The 24112-nt window shown below is 36.7% G+C and overlaps 1 protein-coding gene across 5 annotated transcripts; it reads right to left on the minus strand.

Moving 5' to 3' along the window:
- Nucleotides 1–589: 589 nt before the first annotated feature.
- Nucleotides 590–22930, minus strand: LOC131165242 (ubiquitin carboxyl-terminal hydrolase 2). 5 transcript variants are annotated; one of them, XM_058122852.1, is made up of 7 exons: nt 22575–22636; nt 22433–22480; nt 13958–14004; nt 2796–2906; nt 1932–1978; nt 1705–1807; nt 590–1621 (listed from the first exon to the last, which is right to left on the minus strand). In XM_058122852.1, the coding sequence occupies exons 4-7, from the start codon at nt 2796–2798 to the stop codon at nt 845–847; spliced, it is 930 nt and encodes a 309-aa protein (XP_057978835.1). In that variant the 5' UTR covers nt 2799–2906; nt 13958–14004; nt 22433–22480; nt 22575–22636; the 3' UTR covers nt 590–844. The 5 variants fall into 5 exon arrangements, with proteins under 5 accessions (XP_057978835.1, XP_057978833.1, XP_057978832.1 ...); XM_058122850.1 differs by lacking the exons at nt 2796–2906; nt 22575–22636 and adding an exon at nt 22849–22930; XM_058122849.1 differs by lacking the exon at nt 2796–2906 and having other exon boundaries at nt 22575–22871.
- Nucleotides 22931–24112: the final 1182 nt, after the last annotated feature.

Genomic DNA, 24112 nt, shown 5'->3' on the forward strand with positions numbered 1-24112 from the left:
TGCTCAAGATGAGGTAGTGGCCGAGCAGATCACCACCGGCGGTAGTTGATGCATCTGCCATTCCTCCCTGTTCCACTTGACCCACCAGAAACATATTCACCAAAATTGGCTGATTTTACTTGACACAATTTATCTTCTTTCCCCCACTTAGGTTTTGCTGCATGCAGATGGTACACAGCTAGTTGCCGCATTACCTTCGAAAATATTCCATTGCTCGACCTACCACACTTTGATGCCTCATGTGGCACTGGGCCCTATCTTTTATTCGAGTCCTTTTGGCTTTTGGGAAGGAAGGAACTTGAGCCTACTCACAGCTTTAGAATACTTCTTGTTAACAAAAGGCTGGAAAATCCATTCCAAATCCTGGACCAACTTTTCAGCTCCCACCAATCTTCAAGGGAGTTTATTGAAGTAAATAAGGTAGACCATCATCAATTTTATCCCCTGCTAATGTCAATAATAGTAAATCAGATTAAAGTTCGTTTCCCTATTTTAAGAAATCAACAAGTCATCCCATTATTGCGCTAAAATTGCAAAAATATAATTAATGTTTGAGAGCATGAATCTTGAATTTTAAGTTGAACGTGTGTTTGAAAAGAAAAATATATGTAATTTTATATTACTCCTTTGTACAAATTTTTACAAAGAGAGATCCAAAGTCCAAATTTCATACTTGCAAATGCAAAACATAAAAATATCAAGAGTGTCAATGCTGGAATTTAAAACATTGAAAGGAGATGATAAGCGTAACAAACTAAGAATTCCATGAACAATTAGTCCAGAAGTAAAATTCATAAACGAAGTGTCTTCACTTATCCTAGGGGGAAGGGAGACACTTCACCCCTCACCTCGCATTCCCTGTTTTCTGCTTGGCCTTCTCAATAAGCGGCTTCAATTGCTTCTTTTCAGCAAGAATTTTGAGAAAATTAAACAGAAATGGTATGTAATTGTGCTTCCTGCGGATATTTTCAGTTCTCCATTTCTTGAATTTTTCCTCCTCCATCAAAATCTTCTCGGTAGCACCCTCAATTCCAGCATTTACTTCTGTAAGGGATTTATTCAGCGCTGCAAGGTCTCCATTGCTCCCAAGTCTGTCTGACTGTGCCGCAGCCAACTGCAGCAAAATGCGTTCCCTCTTCTTTTGGAGCTCCTTCAGTTCAGCAGTATACATCTCTTTCCTGTTCTTAATTATTGCCATGAGATTAAATCTTATCTCACTTCTGGAATACCTTTCAATCCGTTCCTGAATCACCGGCTGCACCATCCGCAACCAGTCCAAGTCGCCTTGCCCACCAGGGCACTGACCGAGGCTAATGGGTCCCTCCTTCAACCCATCAAGTTCATACAGGACCCCATCAACGGGCAAATAGCTTATGAAGTGGTACACATCATCGTCTTTGCCTGCAGCCTTCTGCTCCTCTGGAACAAAAGGCTCGGGTCTGGCAAAACTATTATGGGCTGTACGAATGGCTTCACTGTTGTTGATGGCCAAACCTTTAAGTTCAGGTGGAAAGTTCTTTGTGAATTCTTTCAATTTTGAGAGCTCAGGGCCGATGTCAACATCTGGACAGTTCATGAGAATAGACAATATAGCTTGGGTTGCACATGCATTATTAATAACCTGTTATGATACCAAAACAATGAACTGTCATGAGCAAACAATTTTGTTGAGCTCAAGCAGGGGCAAATTTCATGAAAACTAACCTGGCTGGCAAAAAATAAGTTAGGATTTGGATCCTTAATTACAAGATGGTCATCCTTTTCTCCTGGACGCCATTTAAACAGGAAAATTAACCCATATACAGGCCTGTAAATTACAAGGGGGAAAAACCTCTGACATGTTATTAATGTGAGATGTGCATACCTGTATAAGAAATTGTATAATATGAACACCCACACAAACAGAGATCGGTACAGAAAGAGTAACTGACCTGAGATTATTCAGAGACTCAACGTCCAAGGAATATAACTCCTCAACCTGCCAGAGCAAATAAAGGACAATGAAATGTGAGAGAACAGAAATGAAATAAAATAAAGAAGGGTTGTGCATGCAGCAGATAAGGCACATTCATTAGAAAAAGGAAAACTCTAGAATCCCCTCCTCGGCACTCCCTTACGCCATTAGCATTGTTACTGGATAGAGAGGACCAATATAATTAGGGGCCAAAAAGAGATCTTTCTCTCAATTCCAAACCCAGTTCCACTTCAGACTAGGCCAAGCTATTCTTTAGACAACATTATTAATAAAATGTATAAGACACGGAGTTGCATATATGAGAAGAACACTAGTAACAAATCATAAGTGAGCTGAGAACAAACCAGGAATTATAAAATCACATGGAACCCCCCACAAAATCCTTGTTTGTCAATATCCATGAAGCATGATGCTAACAATTAGAACTCTTTAAAAACCAAAAACTAAGATTACGTTCGTAGAATGTCTATTCCAAGGAATAGAAGGAAATAAGATGAGAATGTAATAGAAATTATATAATAAAAGAATAATTGATAAAAAAAAAAAAGTTAATCATGCGAAAGGTTGTGTTATTCTGTCCAACATGGAATATGATAGATGTAAACATTTTCATGATGAAATTTGAATTTAGTTATTAATTATCTATTCCATGTTATGGATTTAGAAAAAATTTTGCTTTGACATTTGTTTTATAATGACAATAAATCTTCTTTTATAAGGTATCAAATCCTTATATTATGATCAAATCCTTCTATTATGATCATTGTATTCCTAGGAATACACATTCCATGAACCAAATGTAGCCTCTTATGCGACTGACCATTTAAAATTATCCTTGGGGCCTTGAGGCCTGAAATTGCTAGAGCACAACAGAATGCATCCCCAAATTTTGGATTTGTTGAGACTGCCCCACAAAAAAATGTTGTACCATCTGCAAATAATAAATAGGCATTAAAATATCCCTCTTCAATCTCTGAACCTTGAAAAGGATCAAGCTTTTGTCAGCATCTTGCTAAAAGCGCCTACGACAAGGATGAACAAACAAAGGACATAATATTTCCTTTTATTAGAAAAATAATTTAATTAAGAGAGAAAGGAAGAGGGATATGAAGTAGAGGATAACAGTGCTCAAAACTAGGGGTGTACAAAAATTACCGAAAAACCAAAAACCGGACCGAAACCGAATCGAAACCATAAACGGTTCGGTTTTTCGGTTTCGGTTGCAATTTTCAAAAATAAAAAGGTTCGGTTTCGGTTTCAGTTTCGGTTTTATGTTGAAACCGAACCGAAAAAAACTGAAAAACCGATTTATATAAGATATATATATATAAATATAATATGACTAGTAAAAATATAGCATGCAATATAGCCATATAGCCACTATAGAAAAAAAAAAAATCCCCAATAAATTTTTAAGAACTTTATGAAAAATAAAGGTTATTTTTGTTAAAAATGTCCAACATTTTATTTTGTTAAAATTATGAGTCCCTATAAAAAATTAAAATGCTCAATAAATTTTCAACAATTTTATGAAAAATAAAGGCTGTTTTTTTTCGTAAAAAAAAATCGGTTTAAAACTGAAAAACCGCAACCGAACCGCCAAATTTTCAGTTTTCAATTAAAGCATAATTTCGGTTTGGTTTCGGTTTCGGTTTGGAAATCCCAAAACTGAAAATTTTGATTCGGTTTTTGGTTCTAGCCAAAACTGAACCGAACCGAACCGTGTACAACTCAAAACTACTATGGCAAACAAGAGGAGGGGGGAACAAAGATAAACGCGAACTGTTTTTAAAAATAAAAAAATCTTCATACCCCTTCCACCATAGATAATGGAATGTTTCAAGCTCTCTGACTCCCCTAAAGCCTTCTTTCTACGCTTGCCTCACCAAAAACCAAAAATATTTTCCTAAGCTCTCGAATTAGTCAGGCTCACTTTCATTTTGTAAATAAGATTTTGAATTTCCTTGTCTTCCTCAGTTGTCACTAAGCACCACCTCAAGGAAATGGAGGTTGGTAAAATACCAACCCCTTGAAAATTGAAATCACAATTCTGCTTCATTATCACCAAATCAGCACCAGCAAATAATTTAGTATCAACATTGTTAAAGATTGGATAAATGCATTGTTGGGATTTCCATAATATGTGAATTAATATCATTAGAAGTACACTCGTCTGAGCTTCAAGTTCATCCATTACTCAGCCTTTGTCACATAAAAATATGATATCATAAGCACCATCTTCAGTTAACTTATTCCCTCTTGTTTTTTATTCCTACAAAAAGTTTCAACCTTTCTAGCCATGTTCCCAAAGCCACTGGCTGTATCCAGCTAACCTTCCACCAAGATGACACTCCCATTGCCATTCCTTCTAAGCATTTCCTCCTTATAAATCTTTCGTATCTCAATTTTGGAATGTAATATACACAAGCAACATCCTTCTCAAACTGAACATCTGAAAACCTAGAATGACCCAAACCTGTCCTTCTAAGCATCTCTGCTTTCATAACTCCAATGAAGCCTTTTTATCCTCAAAAATCTTTTGTATCTCAATTTTGGATTGTACTACCTTCATACAAGCAACAACCAAACTGAACATCTGAAAGCCTAGAATAACCCAAACCTTTCTGTTTACCACCTTGAGGTGCACTTTGGAGAGCCAAAATCTTTTCCCTCTGCCAGATCTCTCAAATTTGAGCCATCTCCTGCATGCAATTTCATCCTTTTACAAATTTTTTGAGCTGCCTTTCCAGACTAAAACCTAGTCATAAACCCCACTTGCATTATGATTTAGTTGTGCAACCCTATTAGCAGAAATAGTGTGTAGAATTTGGGTCTCAGCCAAATCTTATGCTTTTAAAGACCATACCCTAACAACAGTGGGACCTAATTCAGACAAATTTTGAGCTTTCTCAAAATTAAAAACCTATTGGGCTTTAATTTCTGTTTATCCAGTTTTATGGACACTCCCACCTATCCTAGTTAAAAAAGAAATTTTGGGGGCCTTGTTCTCTATGCATTCCGACCAATGGGTACCACTAATCCAACATTCTCTCAACTCTAAAACCACCAAACAATCAATATTTGCAAACCCTCACGGGTGCCTTCATCATCTAAAAAAGAACAAGTAATTCATGTTGAATACTTTCAACCCCACTAAAAAACCCAATTGGTTGCCCATCCATTCCTGCATCTCAGTACAGTTTAGGACTTCCACAACAAACTGCCTTCATGGTTTCTTTTGACCACAATTTACAGTGGGATGGATCTATTCCGTCTGCATATTTACATTTAGTGCCTTCGAGATCTTGATCACTCAAGCTCGAGTCACGCCACTTCATCCTTGCCACAGAATTTTTAAAGGGTTTCATGATCATGGCTTTCCCGAATCCTGAAATTATTGGCTTCTCCTGCCACCTCTCCTCACAGATAAGCAACAAAAGCCTCTAACTTCCAATTCCTTTATCTCCAATACCCCTAACCTTGTGTGACCTCATACCATCTCAGCACCGCATAAATAATCATGCCCCTCTCATTATATTTTGCAAACAAAGAAAGAAGCTGAACTCCTGCCTAATCTGCCTTCTCTCGGAAGTTAGCTCAAAAGGATGTAAAAAAAAAACCAGCCATCTCTTCTCCTCACTGATTTGATACAATTCACGCAACTTGCTACACTATGTTCCACAATTCAGATCACATCCCTTCCTCAGCCCAGATGCCAAACATATTATTATCAAGTTGCAGAAATTTCCGAGAGAGAGAGAGAGAGATTTGTTTTGAATATTTATTTTGCCAAGTGATTGCCACCTCAGTTTTTCTTTAGGTCCCATTTTTATGCATCAGTAACATTTCAACACTCTAATTTCTATGTATTCATTTCCAGTCCAACTAATTAAAGACTTGTTTTTTTTTTTACCAATAACAACAGTGATAATAACCTTCAATATTCCAAAGTCCAAATAACTGCATATCTATGATCGCTCGATTAATTAACACCTGGCAATAACACCAGCTTCAAAGATCAAAGAGAATTGATCCACCCTGCTGCTTTGCCAACCATTAGTCAGGCTTTCTTGGAAGAAAAAGAAAGTTCAGAACCTCAGAAAATCTTTACGACTGTCTTGAATGCAATTGGGATTGAGAAAAAAAAAAGACTTAGCAGCCATATAAAACTGTCTTACCTAGGTGCCTTAAATTGAAGTTCATCTATAGCTCCCCTAGTAGAAGAAAGTCAGTCCAATCAAGGACATATAGGTAGGTACTTTAGTAGACTGAATGGAGATCTTGTAAATAAGACTAGAGTGCCAGTTATGAAAATCATCTGTTCACTGACTGAGATGCTGACTGTCTTTCTAAGAGAGGTGCCATGACTTTGAGTTTTTCAATGCCTTTTTGATAGATGCTATTGGCACCTTAGTTTTTTTTTTTTTTTTTTTTTGAAGCCCAAGGGTGGGGGGCACAAAACTCCTGAGTTTGACTAAAAGACGCCACCCAACCCTGAGGTTTCAAAAATCCTACAGAGCTCCCTTGAGGTTTGGCAAAAAGAGGCAAATGTCCCTGTTTCAAAAATGCCACAGACCTCCCCTTGCATTTGATTTTGGGGACACTACGCCTCTCTGGCCTTGTCATTTTTATATAAGGGAAGATCTCCATTTTTTCGCAAATCCCAAGAGAGATCTGGAATTTTTTAAGCCTCGGGAGAGGTCTGTCTTTTTTCCATACCTCAGTGGAGGTACCTCCCTAGGGTTTTTTGAAACATCAGGGAAGTCCACATCTTTTCATTAAATCTTAGGGCAGCTTAGTGTCTTTTACCCTTTTTTCTTTCAGATTTTTATTAGCAAAAAGAAGTCTTTTGTTAAAACACCCCCAAAGGGAGTCTCCCAGATAACCTGGTGCATAAAAAGATCAAAATTTGCCACAGAATACCATATTAACAAAATGTACAAATTATTCATTGCTTAAGCAAGTAGAGAAAGTGAAACTGCTTCTCTTTTATTTTCTCCGGAGGGACTTCAACTCCTTTGAAAGCCCTCAAAAATTTCTCTTTCTCTAAAAGATCCCAAGAAAAAAAAAAGGAATGGCTTAATGCATACATTCTTCGGACAAAATTGTTCTCAATAGATTCCATCCACTAGATAGCACCAATCCAACATCATCTCAGTTCCCTTAAACCCAGAATATTTGAGTGAAACCCTCTCTGCCTCCTCTGTCATCTGTAAGCAACAGAAAATTGCGAGCCATTACCAAAAAAAATTCACTCCTACCAAAGAACCCCGCTCATTGTCCACTAATACCTGCATTTGGCCACAGTTCAGACTTCTCCAAAACCCACAGAGCACCCTCCAAGTGAATAATGTATGTAACCAAATCGGAACAAATCAATTCCACCTGCACTGTTACAGAACAGCCCCATCAAGCTCTAAACCACTCCAGCTCCACTATCAGGTGCAATCATCCCTGCCACAGCATTTTGCAAGCACATCAACAGCAGTCATCTTTCCTCCTCCTTCCTCTATTTGATACGATTCATGCTACTATCTCCACTTTGTTCACATTCCCTCACTACTAATCCCAAGCATCTTATAAACAAGTTCCAGAAATCTTCTCAATGAGGAATTTGTTCGTGTGTGCGCGCGCACGCACGTGTGTGTGTGAGAGAGAGAGAGAGAGAGAGATTTTTTGAACAATTTGTTCATAAAAAAGAGCATTTATTAAAGAGAATATTAAACAAAATTATAAGCTTTATTGAAGAGAGGCAAGAGACAAAATCATACAACAAAGGAGGATATGGCATCCTCAGCATCAAAAGATCTCAAATGAAAACAACAGAAAATCAGGAAAATAAACCCTAGTGCACCCTTTTAATAGCTCCAGATGCAAAAGCCCCACAAGGACACAAGAATCTTATCCCAAAGCACAGACAAAACCAAGCACTTATCCTTAACTAGGGCATTTGGTTCACAGAATCAAAAATATTCCCATGGAATGACATTCCCAAGATTCTCATTGCTGACGACAATGTGTTGCTGGCCACATGATAATATTTTTGTTTGGTTCAAATAATAAGATTCCAAGAATGTGCACAGGATTTGGTTCAACATGGGAATCTTACAGGCATTTCAAAAAAAATTTATTACACCCTTAAACAGGGTACAAACAATATATGAATAATAATCATATTTCCAGCATAAAAACCTATTCAAAGTATCTAGCAAATAAAATACATGTCCTAGAAATCAACAACAAACCAAGCCTTCAAGTCCCACTAGGTGGGGTCAACTACATGAATCCTTCTCTACCAATTTATGTGATCATGGACAATTTCCTTCGACATATTCAGGGCTATTAAATCCTCACTCACCAACTCATTCCAAGTTATTTTAAGTCTATCTCTACCCCTTCGACTGCCCCTCATAGTAATTAACTCACTCTTTCTCAATGACACACTATGTGGCCTAAACTACAAGTGCCCAAACCATCTAAGTTGTCCCTCTCTTATCTTCTACAAGAGCTGCGCCTAACTTACCAGAAAAATATTTATTCCTTAATTTATCTTTTAATGTTACACTACTCATTTATCTTAGCATTATCATCTCAGCAGCTTTTACATTTTGGATATGTTGTTTCTTAGTCGTCCAATATTTTGATCCATATAACATGGATGGTCTTACAGCCATCCTATAAATATTCCACTTTAATTTTGAGGGCATTCTACAATCACACAGCACACTCGAAGCACTTCTCCATTTTACCCAACCTGCTTTAACTCTATGCATAACATCTTCTTCAATTTCTCCTTCAGCTTACATAATAGATCCAAGGTATTAAAATCTACTATTGCTATTGATTTTTCATCATCAAGTTTATCTTTGTCTCGAATATTCCACCTACCATGACTGAAATTACATTTCATACTAATTTTGTCTTATTTCTACCTATCATTACTTCATCATACATATCCTTAATGACATTAATATAACTACTACATGCACCCCTTCTTCCTAAAACCCATTATAGAACTTCCCTGGGTACCCTATCATATGCTTTCTCTAAGTTAATAAATAGCATATGCAAGTCCCTCTTCTTTTCCCTGAACTTTTACATTAATCTTCTTAAAAGATATATAGCTTCTATAGTAGATCTCCTAGGCATAATAAAACCAAGTTGATTTTCTAAGACCCTCGTTTCTAACCTTAATCTTGGTTCAACCATCCTTTCCCACAATTTCTTTGTATGACTCAAAAGTTTAATTCCACAATAGTTATTATAATTTTTAATATCTCCATTATTTTTGTATATAGATATTAAAGTGCTTTTCCTCCGTGCATCTAGCATTTTCTTAGTTTTTATAATTGTGTTAAATAATTAATTAACCATATAATTCCATTATCACCTAGGCATTTCCAAACTTCAATTAGGATGTTATCCCGTCCTATAGCTTTTCCATTTTTCATCTTTTTCAGTGCAAACTTAACTTCAAATTCACTTTAATTTTACGAATAAATATCATATTTTCAGTCTTTTCCTCATTTGTCAATTCTATGTTTAAGTCTTCTACTTGGTTTTCATTTAATGTCTCACTAAAGTAGCTTTGCTATCTTTCTTTTATGTCTTCTTCCTTGACCAACACAATATCATCCTAACTTTTTATATATTTTACATTACCTAAGTCTTTACTCTTTTTTTCTCTAACTTTAACGAGTTTAAATATGTCTCTTTCCCCTTCTTTTAAATCTAATCTAACATACAAATTATTAAAAGATCTATGTTTAGCTTCACTAATGGCCTTTTTGCATCTTTACTCGCTTCTTTATACTTTTCAAAGTTTTCCATATTTCTACATTTTTGTCATGTTTTATACCACATTCTTTTTGTCTTTACAGCTTTTTGGACATCTTGATCCCACCATTAACTTTCTTTGCTATTCGAGAATCTTCCTCTTGATTCACTTAAAATCTCTTTTGCTATCTTTTTAATAGAACTAGCTATCCTACTCCAAAGAGTGTTTGTGTTTACACTATCCTCCATAGTCCAATCACCATCTTTGGTCATTTTATCTTTAAATTTTATTACATTTTCTCCCTTTAGGTTCCACCACCTAGTTTTCTTGCACTGATTTATTTTATCATTTCTTTTCCATTTTTAATACATATATCTAACAATAAAACTTTATGTCGTGTGTTAAGCTTTCACCTAGGATAACTTTACAATACTTATGATAAATGATCTACTCTCCTAGTTAAGAAAAAATCCATTTGACTTCTATTTTATCTACACATTAGAAAAATTCAAAAACATGATAACCCAACTAACCAAACTAATGGAGGGCAATGGGATTTCAAATTTTCAACTATTATGTCATTTTATTAAAACATAAAACTAACATTATTTTTATCTTTTCTTAATTTCTATTTTTCTATTATAATGATTTATCACTACAAATATAATTAAAACATTATTACTATATTATGGGGTCATTAATTTAGGCCAATATAGTGGGGGTAATTTAGTCCACAACAAGATTCTTGTGGGAATAAACTTATCCATTGAGGAGCATGGGAATAGGCGCGAATCCTTCATTCCCAAGGAATGTGAGATGCCCACCATGTTAGATTCCAACCACAACACAAACATGGGAATGGGACACCATGGACATGACATTACCAAGAATGTAGAAAGATTCCACTAACCAAACGTCCCCTGAGGATCCAGGCATTCCTCTTCACCCAAATACATGAAATCACAGTAAACAACAGAAAAAGTCCACAATCTTCTCGTCCTTATTCTGTTCGAAATCACTAAAATAAGCAAAAATCTATCCAAAAAACCCAGGCAAACCCACGACTCTCTACCAGCTAAGAAGGCTATTCCACACAGCAGAAAAATGCAAGAGAACATGAGAAATGTGATTCACTGTTACTAAGGACTAAGGCACATCAATAATAGTAATGATAATAACACCACCACTATGAAACAACAACAATTCAAAATTCCAAAGCCCATCAAGTGCAAAAATTCTCATAAATGAAATTCGTGCTTGGCTAACCATTCCTAAATCAAGCAATCGTATCAAGACTCACGCCCTTTAGATAAGCATAAGTTGAAGGGATAATGGCTAAAAGGAAGACTAGTAAGAGAGCGAAGAGAGAGTGACAAAGACTTCAGGAAGCTCAAGAGAAAGGAAGTTTAAAAACATAGTGTAAATTTGATGTGGGCCTACATTGGACATTTCATTGTCTAGGACTGGTCTAGTTATAACTGCATCCTGGTTTAGGATTTCTTTGTGCCAGTGAGGCAGTGAGCTGTTGATTCTATTTTAATTAAGTTTCCTTAAATTAAATGGAGCAGGGGTATTTTTGAATATTTTATATTTACTGGGATGGGCTCTAATTTATGCCCAAGGGTCTTTCTTAGCAACTTGGGTTTAATGATAAATGTAAAAAAACTATACATTGTGCAGTTTCCAATTCAGAGTCCCAGTTCTTTTAGAGGAAAAATCTTCAAAGAGTTAGAGAACAATGTCTAGAAACAATTTCCGGCAATTGTACTCCTTAAGCATCCTGAAGCAACCTCAGGTAACACTTCGGCTTTCTCGTCCTCTCTCTCTAATACTCAACACTTCCTATACACATAAAAATCACAATCTGCGCCTCTATTTTATTCAAAATGTACACATTAAACCCTATTTTTTATTAACATTACTAAACCCTATTTTCAAAACCCCAATCATTTCCTTTGTTGAACCCAAATCCTATCACCTTCAAAAGGTCAAAGATTATCTACTGCCATTGTTCATTGTACTATAAGTTCACCTTCTTGCCCTCTTTTATGCCTCAAGACTATTCCTTTTCCTTGGACTCTATTGCTTGTCCATTAACCTAAGTATTCTCTTGTCCTTTAAAAGCATTGAATCACCTATAAAAAATTGAAACAAGCAGTGCACAAGGCTCCCACACCATGGAAAGGGCATTATGTAAGTAACTTATATCCATACTTGCAGAGATTGTTTCCATGATTTGAGCGTATGATTGTCAAGTTTGGATGTAACACCCTTGTCATTGAGTCGAGGCTCACCCTTCAGATCATAGAATCACCACAATTGTAGAAAATGTAGCAACCAGTACACAAGGCTTCCATTGGGGGTCTGAGGAGGGTAGTCTGTACACAGTATTACCCCCATGCTTGGAGAGAGTGTTTCAGTGATTTGAACCTGTGATTGAAGATAATTGAATCACCTATTAAACCAAAACTAACAAGTCTCAAATGGTGGTTTCATGTCCTATTGTTAAGTCTGTTCTGCATCGGCATTTGCTTGCCATATTATGAAAGCACCTGCTCCTTAAGATGGGAAATTCCATTCCATACCTTCCTCTCGACGGAACTCAACTGCCTTATATTTAATAATTGCAGCAACAGAGAGAGCCAAAAGGTAGAGGGTACCGTAACACAGTTTTGAATTCCAATTTCAGACCAACTTTAGAATTTTGAATACCTCCCTAATTCCTAAAGTCTCACACTAAACCACATTGATAAACAAGCTCAATACTATTTCAATTCTCAAGAGGCCAAAAGTGCACATCATAAGTTAGCAATCAACAGTTATAAAAACGTACTATGCTGTTTCTGATAATAGCCAAAAAAGAAAAGCCAACTCCATTTCAGCCCTTGCAAGGCTTTCAATCATTCACGAATTCCTAAAATCTTAGCAGAAGCCCACCTAGCTAACTCCTCCTCATCTGTGAGAAGGGGGTATTCTCTGAATTCTTCTGAAATTTTCAGCCGATAGGTTAAGGCAAGTGAAAGAAATTGATCTAGTATATAACCATGAAACTAATCCCTCCATGTACAATGGAAAGCAGAAGTGGCACACGTTACATAGTGGAGGGTGGATGAAGCAGCTGTGAATTATTTTGAAGCATGCATAACCTCGCCTATATTTGCCAATTTGCATGTTTATAAGCTGTTAACCCTTCCAAATAATATTTTAAATGTATTCTGGATCATTTAGTTTTAACTTATTAACACCGTTTAGCAAGAGTAAAACTTTATGATGGTTTTAATATGTTGTATAGAAAATTTATATTTTTTCCATTTTCATTACTTTGCTGCCATAAATATAAACAGATCATTGATTATTCATATGGGAGATAAATAAATTGATGAAAAAAAATACATTAGCTTGTAATACACACACACACACCATATGGGCGCATAAAACATTCAATAGATGAAACAAATTTAATTATTTTATAGTTCGTCTTAAAAATCTAATAAATTTTAGACCAACAAGTTATATTATATGACCTCATATATTAAATTACAGCATTATAACCATAAAACTTGTCATTAAATAATAATAAACTAGTAACAGCTTGAACAAGACAACAACTAGAAAAGAAAATAGGACTAAAGTTGAAAAATACAGAAAATAAGTACCGAATTACGAACATTAGCAAAATAAAATAGAACTTGTTTAAAAAAAATAATGTTAAAATTGTTAGTTAATGCATCTCTTGTGAATATTATATAAGAGAAAATAATTATTTATTATTTTCATTGGCATTACAACCATTTCTCTTCGCGTAACTAATCAAGATCTATTTACAATGGAAAAATGATAGAAGATAAAAACATTGAGAAGAAAAAGTAATAGAAAAATCTGCAACAGTCTTATTATAGCAGTCTGCAGCAATCAGTACAGCTACGACTTTTCCCATTGCTATAGTAGTGTGTTACGGCATTGGAACCTCAAAAATCCCTTATGTAAGTCATAGCTTCTATTTAAATCATTAATACAGCGAGGCTTACGAATAAAGGATGTATGAATGGGCACTATTTTCTGGGAGCATTCAATCCTTATGTGTCAATGATATCAGCTAAAAGCCTGAAAGAATTGTACTATACCACAGAAAGTTGAATACATGCAACAACACATTAAGAATAAGAAACAACATAACATTCACAAAATCCCAAAAAAAGAGCTACCTGCACACCCTTTACTTGCATTTGTTGTATGAGTTCTGTAAAAACACCTGTCAGGCAAGTAAAACATTATCATAAACAAGAGCTAGGAAACACAAAATCATAAATCAATTTGCATAGCGACTGCAGCATACTTCACTCATGTACACACCATACTATAAAATGTGCAGCACCAAACAGTTTCAAAAGAAACTACACGCTATGGAGGTTTTAAAACAAGATTAAAGAGGAATCTTAATAATATGGGATCAACAACTGCAAGTGGATTGCTATAGGAGCTGCTGGTAATGCAGGAGGAATACTCATAAGAATGAAAATGTGGTGGAACTAATTGACCATTCTCTCAATGCCTTCTCAGCTTCCTACCTGTTCAGGAACTTGGAAAACAACTTCATTTGGACTTTTACTGAGGTTTATGGTCCAGGTGAAGGCTCAGGACATCTTTTGTGGAATGAGCTCCTGGAAGTTAGAGGCAATCGGGATTCCCCTTGGGTCACCCAGGGAGATTTGAACTTGGTTCTATATTCACTTGGTCTTCACAACAAGGCTTAAAAGAGCAATTCAGAACAGAATTTTGCATGGATGAGAAAACGGGAAGGAACTTCTAATTTTTTATAGGTAATTAGGTGGAAATCTTTGATAATACAAACCCTCATAGTTGTCAAATCGAGTTTCGAATCGTGAATCTAAATTCCAATTTAGTGAATCGAGAATTGAATTAAATCATAAGATTCGGTAAAAATTTTGAAAAATTGATTCCAAATGACATGCACTTGCAACAAAATAAAATAAAAACATTGAAATTTCAACAAATATAGATCAATCATGTTGTTAAATGAAATGACGCTTGCCGTTGAAGCAAGTTTTGTAGGTCTGAATCCTACCATGATCTATTTAACTCTATATATATTTATATCAAGGAAAAACAGGCCATATACCAAATTTACACCATGATTTATTCATCCCATCCTGCATTTATAAACTAATTACTTTGAACCACCAGCACCCTATTTTTCACCAATGCATTCATGGTTTGTCGCTTAAAACTCTTTTCCCTTAGCTCTTTTGCCTTTACTTACAAAAGCATCTATGGTGCCTTGTCTTTGTCCTCCTAGAATTTGAACTTCTTGCTCTTTTTCTCCAAACTCTTCTTGAAAATTTTCTTTTTCATTGTCACAATCTTTTGTTTTACTCCTTCCAAAAGATTCACAATTTTTCCCTCACCTCTTTTGGACACTTCTTACAAGGAGCAACATTATCATGATACCCCGCAAAATGATGCCTCATTCTAATTATGCCACCCCATCAAACCCACAACAATTGCACTTCAAGTGCATCCTATTTTCATTAATTCAGGAGCAATGATCCCATATAGGATCTTCACTCTTTGTGTTGGAATCCTTTTTTCTAGGCTTAGCACTTGGAAACTTTCCAAGTCAAATTTCAAATTTCAACCTACAAATAAACAAGGAATAATCTATTCAAAAAGAGTAAGAAACAATTAAAGAAGTATAATATAAATTATAAACATACAATACTATTATACTATAAGTTTATAATTAATATTTACTAATTTATTATTACTCTATATTCTATAATAATAATAGTATGATACTATAGTGAATAAAAATATTCACAAAATATCACAAAGGTCAACAGGCAGGCCATTATAACATTGAATGTTCTATTAAATGTTGAATGCTTGAATAATTCATGCTTCATGGCTTCATGCAATATATTTAACATTTATGATTTAACAATAAAAAATTATGTGTATGCATGTTTTTTAAAAAATAAGAGACTGAATCAAGAAAATATTAATAAAAAACTGAACTTTGTCATTTTTAACTTTTTAAGACTATATTTTAGTTTTTAAGAGAATGTGTCATCAAAAGGCAAAAGCAATAAAGATTTGAATAAATATTTAACATTTATGATTTAACAATAAAATATCATGTGTATGCATTTTTTTTTTTTTTTTAAAAAAGAGAATTAATCAAGAAAATATTAATAAAAACTGAACTTTGAGGTTTTTAAGACTATATTTTAAGAGAATGTATCATTAAAAGCAATAACGATCTGAACTTTATTGTGTTTTTACTGTTTTATAAGAAAAATATCATTTTTAATGCATAGGATTACAGCTTAAGCTTACTATAAAACTTTAACAATTAAAATAAGAAGAAAAAGGAAATTAAAAAATACAAATAAAACTGATTAAGAAATTTAAAAAAATGAATAATAAATTAAAGGAAGGCTTAGGCAACCAAGATACGAACCTACAGGCTCTCTGGTTCTTGAGTCTTGACTTCTACAGTCAGAGCTGAGTCTTGAGTCTTGAGTCTTGACTTCTTCAATGACAGAGAGAGCAAACTCAGCAGAGAATAAGAAAGCCCACAAGAAATTGTCTTTCTTCTACAGCAGAACAGAATAATATATGGAATAATGGAAACTACTGGCACCCTGGCAGTCCTTCAAACTTCAAAGTTCAGTCGTCAATGGCAGAACTCAGAACCAGAGTATAGGGGAATGGCTGAAAGGAAGGCCAAACGTCTTGGCACTTCACTTCTTTGGGACAGAACCTACAGAAGGGGCAAAACTAACTAAATCGTTCAAAAAAGGGGGTAAAAACGGGTTTTCACTGGGCTTTAAAGCAGTCAAAGGTGCTCGTGCGCAGCCAGAGACAAATTGATCGAATCGCACAATTCGATTCATTGAGTCACTGTGAATCAAATGATTCACCTTCGTTCGACTCCAACCTTGATTCTCTTGTTGATTCATATCATTTTCCTACACATTCGATTCGCTTGAAAATTTTCCTCTTTGTCGAAGAGCCTTTCAAGCCACCATGCTGTGGAAAGGCAAAGGGTGCTAAAAATAATGCTATCAACTGTTGGTCTCCATGTCTCTGGCTTGGTATGGAGGCTCTAGTCTAAATTGCAACTGCCCCTTTTGATATTCCCTTCATCAACTAGTCTCCCCTTCCACTTCAATTCTTGTCAACATGTTGATCCTTCAGTGAGCATTAGCAATTTGGTGGAAGAAACTATCCTGTCCTTTCAACCAAAGAGCCCTGGATTTGTCTCCAAGCAGTTCTTCTATGTTGATGACTTCAGCAAGTTCTAGAAGACCTGCTCCCAACGATTTGGCATTAAGGCCCTCTTTAAGCTCTTCATCATCCAGCTCCTTCATGCTGTTAAGGGCCACATTCTTTTTCAAGTTTATGTTGCCCAAAAGTATTCATGTTCTACCATTTCAGTTTTTTTCTTTCAGCTCCCTTTCCTCCAAAATGCAGACCAAGCCACCATTGCTTGACCTGTACAAGGCTTATGAACAATGTAGCATGGATGGTGCAGACATGTTGAAAAAAATGTCTTGCTTTCCCTCTCACCCCCTCTCTCTCTTCTCCCCTCACGTGAAACAATTCTCTCTCCCTCTTGAGTGTATGGCGATATGGAGTTTTCTGCAGTAGGTCATGTTGAATTGGTTGATGCAGATTGAAGGAAAATCCTTCGATCAGCTCTTGGAAAAGATCAGGTAGTTCTCTTCTCTACTCGTGTTCGAGAACCACATGGTGCGTGACAGATGGGTTAGGTTTTCTAAAGAGGCAGTTTCTTGGTTCGATGATGGGTTCTCAGTGTTCGGCCAGATGGAAAGGGGTATCAGAGTTTCTGGAAATGGCATCAGCAGCACTGGGTATCAATTAGGCAGACAAAGGTGAGAAAGTTTATGGAGTTGGGGTTGGGGTGGAAAGGAAGGAAATTTTAGTGTTCATTCCCAGTGGCACAAAGGGCAAGGATTGGCGAAACTTTGCAAGCAATTTCTGCAAGATTGAAAACGAATTTAGGAAGGAATCTGAAGCTATAGTTGCAGATGACTCGTCACATCCCCGATCATGGAGTCAGGTGGTGCTCAAAGGTGAAAAGAGCGAAGGCATGGGTCGTGGTACTCAATCTTACTCTGGAAATCAGGGTAAGGTGGGTAAGAGAGAAGATCGATGTTGTAGGTGTGGAGGTGTGACGCAGTTGAAGGAACCTGGGTCTTCGAAGTCAGGAACCATGACAGAACGACCAGAATCATTTGATCAGAATGGCATGGAAGCTAGGGTTTCAGCAAGAGAAGCGATCTTCTCAGACTCAGTCAGGGCTGCATTCAGGGAGGAGACTGCAAAGAGAAATAGGTTGGGCATTAATTTTTCCTGGTTTTGGACCTGGCCCAAATAATAGAAAAAGAAGGTAAATCTTTTTTTAATGAACTGGACCAATTATTTGATCAGGCCCACTTTCTAGGAAAGTCTGGAGTGGGCTCAAAGGGAGGTTCTGATCCTTGGGCTTCATGCAGATGGACCAAGGTGGTTATCAAGCTTATGTTTTGGATAATATTGATTCAGGTACTTCCTTGCTGGAAATCAAAAATGGGCCAAATTCTGTTCTTAGAACCCCAGAAGCTGAGAATTGGGAAGAAGGACAATGTAACTTTTGATTAGTACTATACATTTCCGGTCTGCAGATTCCCAAGATATGAATCGAATTGATCGAGTTTTAAGACAAACTCAGATTAGCAGCAGAGAAGATTTGAAACAAGATTGTGGTGATAAAAATGCAACAAGTTTTGAGGGAGAAAGATGTGGAAAAGACTAAAAAGTTAGAAGTTGCTTTTTTTTTGGGGGGGGGGGGGATGAGTAAGAGGAAGTTTGATGGTTTTTGTCTTATGTAACAAATTTGAGGGAAACAAGGCTTATGCTCATTGGAGGGAGGCTTGTATGGGTGCTGAAATTAGGAAGGTGTTTGAAGATAAGAGAAAAATTTGGTGAGTTAGTGGCAAAGTTATTAAAGAGAGATTCTACGGAGAGCTTAGTATAGTGGAAGATTCACATGCTAAGAAGGAGGCTGGACGTAGTTATGGGTAACTAAAAAAAAAGAGGGAAAGAAATGGGTGGACTTCTCAGGTTCAGAAAGTGGTGATTTTAGTGAGTTGATTGTGGTGGAGGGCTATTTTTGGATGAGATTTGAGAATAACATGGGTGTGTTTTGGATTCTTGTGAAGAGATTGGGGTTTATCTTATGTCCATCCACCCCCGTTAGAAGAACTTGAAGGAGTTTCTATCCTTGATAAAGATTATCTGTTAACAACTTACAGCAAAGGGATGGAATTTTGCCATCACCTGTGAAGGAGGCTCCTAAGAAGGACTTAGAAGCACAAGATCTTCTGGATCAAATGAGCTTAAAGTTGACTGATTTTGGAAGAAATGAAGTGCACATGGACGGTGGCAAAAGTCGAAAGTTGAAGGGACAAAGGGAATCAGCAAAATTAAAGAGCTCAGTAAATTATGATGGAAAGGGATTGAAAAGGGGTTTCCCTGGTTAACATTGTGTAGTTATTTGTTAAGGAGTTGACTAGTGTTCTTTGTTTTTATTTTTTCCCTTTTTTCCTTTTTTTCTTATTATTAGAGGGTTTTCTCGCTTTTATTTGGTGGACTCCTTGTCCCGCACAATGTGTCTTCCCTCCTTTATATCCAATATAGCTTCTTTTTTATCAAAACAAAATTGCAATTTCAGAAATTATCAAGAAGCACCAGCATACCCTTGTGGCAGGCAATCGTGGCTGTAGCCCTAATCACAAATGAAGTCGTGGATGCCTATATTAAGGAAAGGAAAGGAGGAGTCTGCAAGCTGCACATGGAAGTTGACCACGTGGATTGGAATTTTCTGCAGCATATATTCATAAGAATGGGTTTTGGGGAACTCTGATGGAGCTAGATCTATCAATGTATATCTACCCCCTCATTTTCAGTGCTCATTAATGGCTGCCACACAGATTTTTATTGTTCATCTTGAGGAATGAGGTTGAAGGGGAGCTTAGGCGCAACGATAAGGTTGTCGCTGTGTGACCTGGAGGTCACGGGTTTGAGGCGTGGAAACAGCGTCTTGCAAAAATGCAAGGTAAGGCTGCGTACTATAGACCCATTGTGGTCCACCCTTTCCTTGGATCCCGCATATGCAAGAGCTTTGTGCACCGGGTTGCCCTTTGTTTTGAGAATTGAGGCTAGGGGATCCCTCTCGCCCTTATTGTTTATCATGGTTATGGAAGTGTTGAGCCTTATGATAAATAGAGCCAAAGAAGGAGGCCTACTTACACCATCATTTTCTATCAGGATGAAATTGGGCAAATCCTCAATATCAAGTGCATTCTTCCCGTCTTTGAAGCTGTTTTCATGCTTGAAATGAACTTGAGAAAAAGAAACATTATTCCAGTGGAAACTTGCGAGTGTGGGCCACTAAATGTAGGCCCGTTAAGTTGTAAGTAAGCTAGGGGTCCTATTACCTATCTTGGTCTAGTTCTAGGAGCACATTTAAAGATAAAAGAGTTCAGGAGCCCATTATCGAAAGACTTGAAATAAAACTCAATGGTTGGAAAAGGAACAACCTATCAAAAGGCGGAAGGCTCACACTCATTAAAAGCACTTTGGTCTATCTCTTTTCCCTATCCCTAGTTTAGTAGCTAGTAGATTGGAAGGAAGTCAAAGAAGATTTCCATAGGGGATCACACTTGAGGATTTTAAATATCTAATTATCAAATGGGGGTGGTTACACAACTTATGTAAAAAAGAGGGTTAGGTCTAAATCTCTTCCTACTTTCAATAAGGCCCTCCTGGGGAAACGGCCCTGGTGATTCATGAAGGAGAAGAGCCATTTCTGGAGGAAATCCATTGCCACTAAATATGGTCTGAAGCACAATGCTTAAGTGGCTGAGCCTCTAAAGAGGTGGGTGGAGCTCACTGTGTTGGTGTTTGAAAATTCATCAAGTGAGGATGGGTAGTTTCTTATTTATTTTTGAGTGGGAACAGGGAGAATGTTTTCTTTTGGAACAATATTTGGTGTCGCAAGTCCGAGATCAGCCAAAAAAAACCTTCCATGTTCACGCTAGCCTGTGACAAAGATGCCATTATTAGCCAGCACCTTGAGCTCGCTGTTTAAGAAATTTTCTGGAATATTTCCCTAGTTAGGAATGCCTTTGATTGGGAAACTGATAATCTGATACCAGCCTTTATAAAATCCAGCACCAGAACACAACCAATCAGCAGGCAGAAGAATTTTACAGTCATAGCCTACAATAAACATCCCTTCCCTCCGACAGAAACAGCAGCAGATTCCCCTGGAAACTCATCAGGGAAACTGCAGCCCCCCACCAAAGTTGCTTTCTTCATGTGGGGGCAGCTCTCAGAAAAAAATACTAACCATTGACAACCTCCGGAAGAAGGGCCTGCCTCTCATTAATAGGTGCTACTTATGACTAGATCATGCTGATTCAGAGCACATACTCTTGCTTTGCTCCTAGACTAGAAGCTTCCAGAAACTGGGCCATTCCCCTGATCAGACAAAAGTGGGTCACAGTCAGAAGACTCAGAACTATGGAAGGTGAGCTATGAGCTTAGAAAGGTGTCCACACCAGTAAGGAAAGAAGACAGGCCCTTTCCCTCATCCCCCTTGCCTTGGTTGGGGTGCAGGGAAAGAAACAGGAGAGCTTTTCAAGGATTGGCTTCACCGCTTCATGTTGTCGAGGATCATCGAATAACTACAGTATCTAATTGACATAGTGGCTGTTTGTGAAGGAAACTTAACGTAATCGTTCATTTATTGACACCCTAGAGTGAGGGTATGTTCATTGTACATACTTTGTTGTACTTTCTTGTAATTGGGTGGCATCCCCTTGACACCCTTTAATAAACTTTCTTTGTTGATCAAAAAAAGATTAAAGATCAAAATGAATTGGTTTTCAATGTGGTAACCTATATGGCCCAATTAGATTATGAAATTTGACTCTCCTGTTTCTTACCCTTTACTTTAATAAAACTCCTTGTGTTACATTTAAATTATTGAGATCCCTGGCAATAGGTAAGGCGATACTTTCTCACCTTATCTCTTTATTCTTTGCAGTGAGAGATTATCTACACATCAGGGATATCTATCATAAGCATTAGTACTCCTCAAAGTGGTTTAAAAATTACCTATTTACTATTTTCCCAAGATACTTGAGTTTTTATAAAGCCTGTAGCAAGCTAGTGGGAACATACTTACTAACTTTTCTCAAATAATGTGCTAGCAATAGAGATATATTTCTGATTGAATTGATATTTTTACTTCTTATTCCAGCAATTAAAGATGTTTGTGACTCCAAGACATAACAGAAACCACGACTATGGCTCCCTTCTAGCAAACAAATCAGGGCTTTTCAATCAACATATGCAACCCACAGAAATATCAACGAGAATACTAACAGGAAAACTAAAGCAATATGAAATACCATCACCATTTAAGCATACTTAATTCCCACAAACTATTTCAACAAATAGATCAATTAAAAAAAACAAAAAAACATTAGAAGAGTTCATTGGAATTCTGAAGGCTAAATAAAAAAAAGAACACAAGGAAAAGCATAAAGTCTTTGTAAAAATCAGGTGACTAATCAAAAACATACCTGGATCCGACTCAATAGTGCACCAAGACATGATGGAAAGTCTATAAGCTGCAAAATAAAGAAAAAGAATAAGGCGGGCCGTTTGAGAACATTCAGAATCGCAATCTTATACCATCGGACAGTACAAACGTTTAATTTTTACACATAAACTTGACGTGTTCTTCTGAATGCAAGAATAATATCATTAGTAGTGGTAGGTAGCAGACAATCAAAACGATACCCCAACACCATGACACACGAAAAAGAGGAGATATTTGAGGCTATCAAATCGGACAAATAAGGAGAAGGAGGAGGAGGATTAATGGAAGATGACGCAGACGACAGCGGGAAAAAATAAATAAATTAATTAATAAAAGAGGAGACGACGAAAAGAAGAGGAAAGAAAGATGGATCAGTTCATCAAATGGGTTAGAAACCTGATCGTGATCCGAGTGAGTCCTCACAGCAGGCAGCCTATCCCTTGCGGCTTGCAGCACGAACGCTGGCCCTCGAGGAACGCTATTATATATTTTATATCTATATAAATATGCTCTTTTTTATTATTTTTATTTATTTTTTTAAAAAAAATTGATGCGTTTGAATTGACTATACTGGCTGCTGTGTCGTAAACACAATTGACTTTAATCAAAATACCTGCGGTTTATAATGTTTTATTTGATTATAAATATACACAGCAGAAATTCAATAATATCTAGTTCTTCACGAAGATTAAACAATTGGCAAGCAAAAGGACATAAGCATCATAAATTGCATAAATTGAAAGTAAATTATTTTTTCAAGATTTAAGAGATGACTAAGAGTCCGCTGGGGGAACTGGCTATTACGTCTGTTTAACTGATCAGGTCAGGCTTAACAGACAACCCTTGAGCAATCTTTGAGAATTTTGAATAATTAAAACAGTTTTTTTGATGCACAAGATCGAACAGAGTCGCAAGTGCAGAGCATACTTATTGGATAAATTGATAATTCTGAATTTCAAAGGCTTGTATTAAATATTGTTGAAATTTACAAAACATAATGGACTTACAGAAGTTGAGAGAGATGGGAGAAGAGAAAAGTTGAGTGGAGCTCGAAGACTCAGGCTTTCTCTATGAGAAATTAAACCCTCAACTTGGTGCGAAGAACAACTGAAGCTAAGCTTCTTATTTATAGGCAGACTGGCTCGGACTTGAAACAATTTGAAATTCGGAAAAATAAGTGCGGGTGCTCTTTGGGCCCCATCGTCCACTTAGAAGACACGGAATCCTTACAGGACAAACGAGCCGACGCAGCAAAACAAAATACTTTAAATAAAGGTGACAGCACATGGACGGGTACATTTGTGTGGGAACTGACTACCTTTAAATAAAATACTGACTCTAACTAGAAAATTACAACCCTGGCCCCAAATGGTGGACAGGTGTAAAACACTCAAACCTTTCACACTCATAATTTACAATAATAAAACAAAGCTGGAATGAGTGGAATGCCAGCTAGGGAATCATGATAAATAACAGGATGGCCTATCGCAGCTTTGGGAGATGGCAAAGAGGTCTTTGTCTTGATAAACAATCTACTTCGAGGAAGTTTCCTCAGGGTCATTCATAAACTTGTACCAGGATTCAATGTCGGATCCTAGTAGATTGAAGTTTGGAGCAGGTGGTGAGTCGAGTTCGGATCCGGACTCATCAAAAGCAAGTT

The sequence above is a fragment of the Malania oleifera genome, chromosome 10 (assembly GCF_029873635.1).
Source record: "Malania oleifera isolate guangnan ecotype guangnan chromosome 10, ASM2987363v1, whole genome shotgun sequence".
NCBI lineage: Eukaryota > Viridiplantae > Streptophyta > Magnoliopsida > Santalales > Ximeniaceae > Malania > Malania oleifera.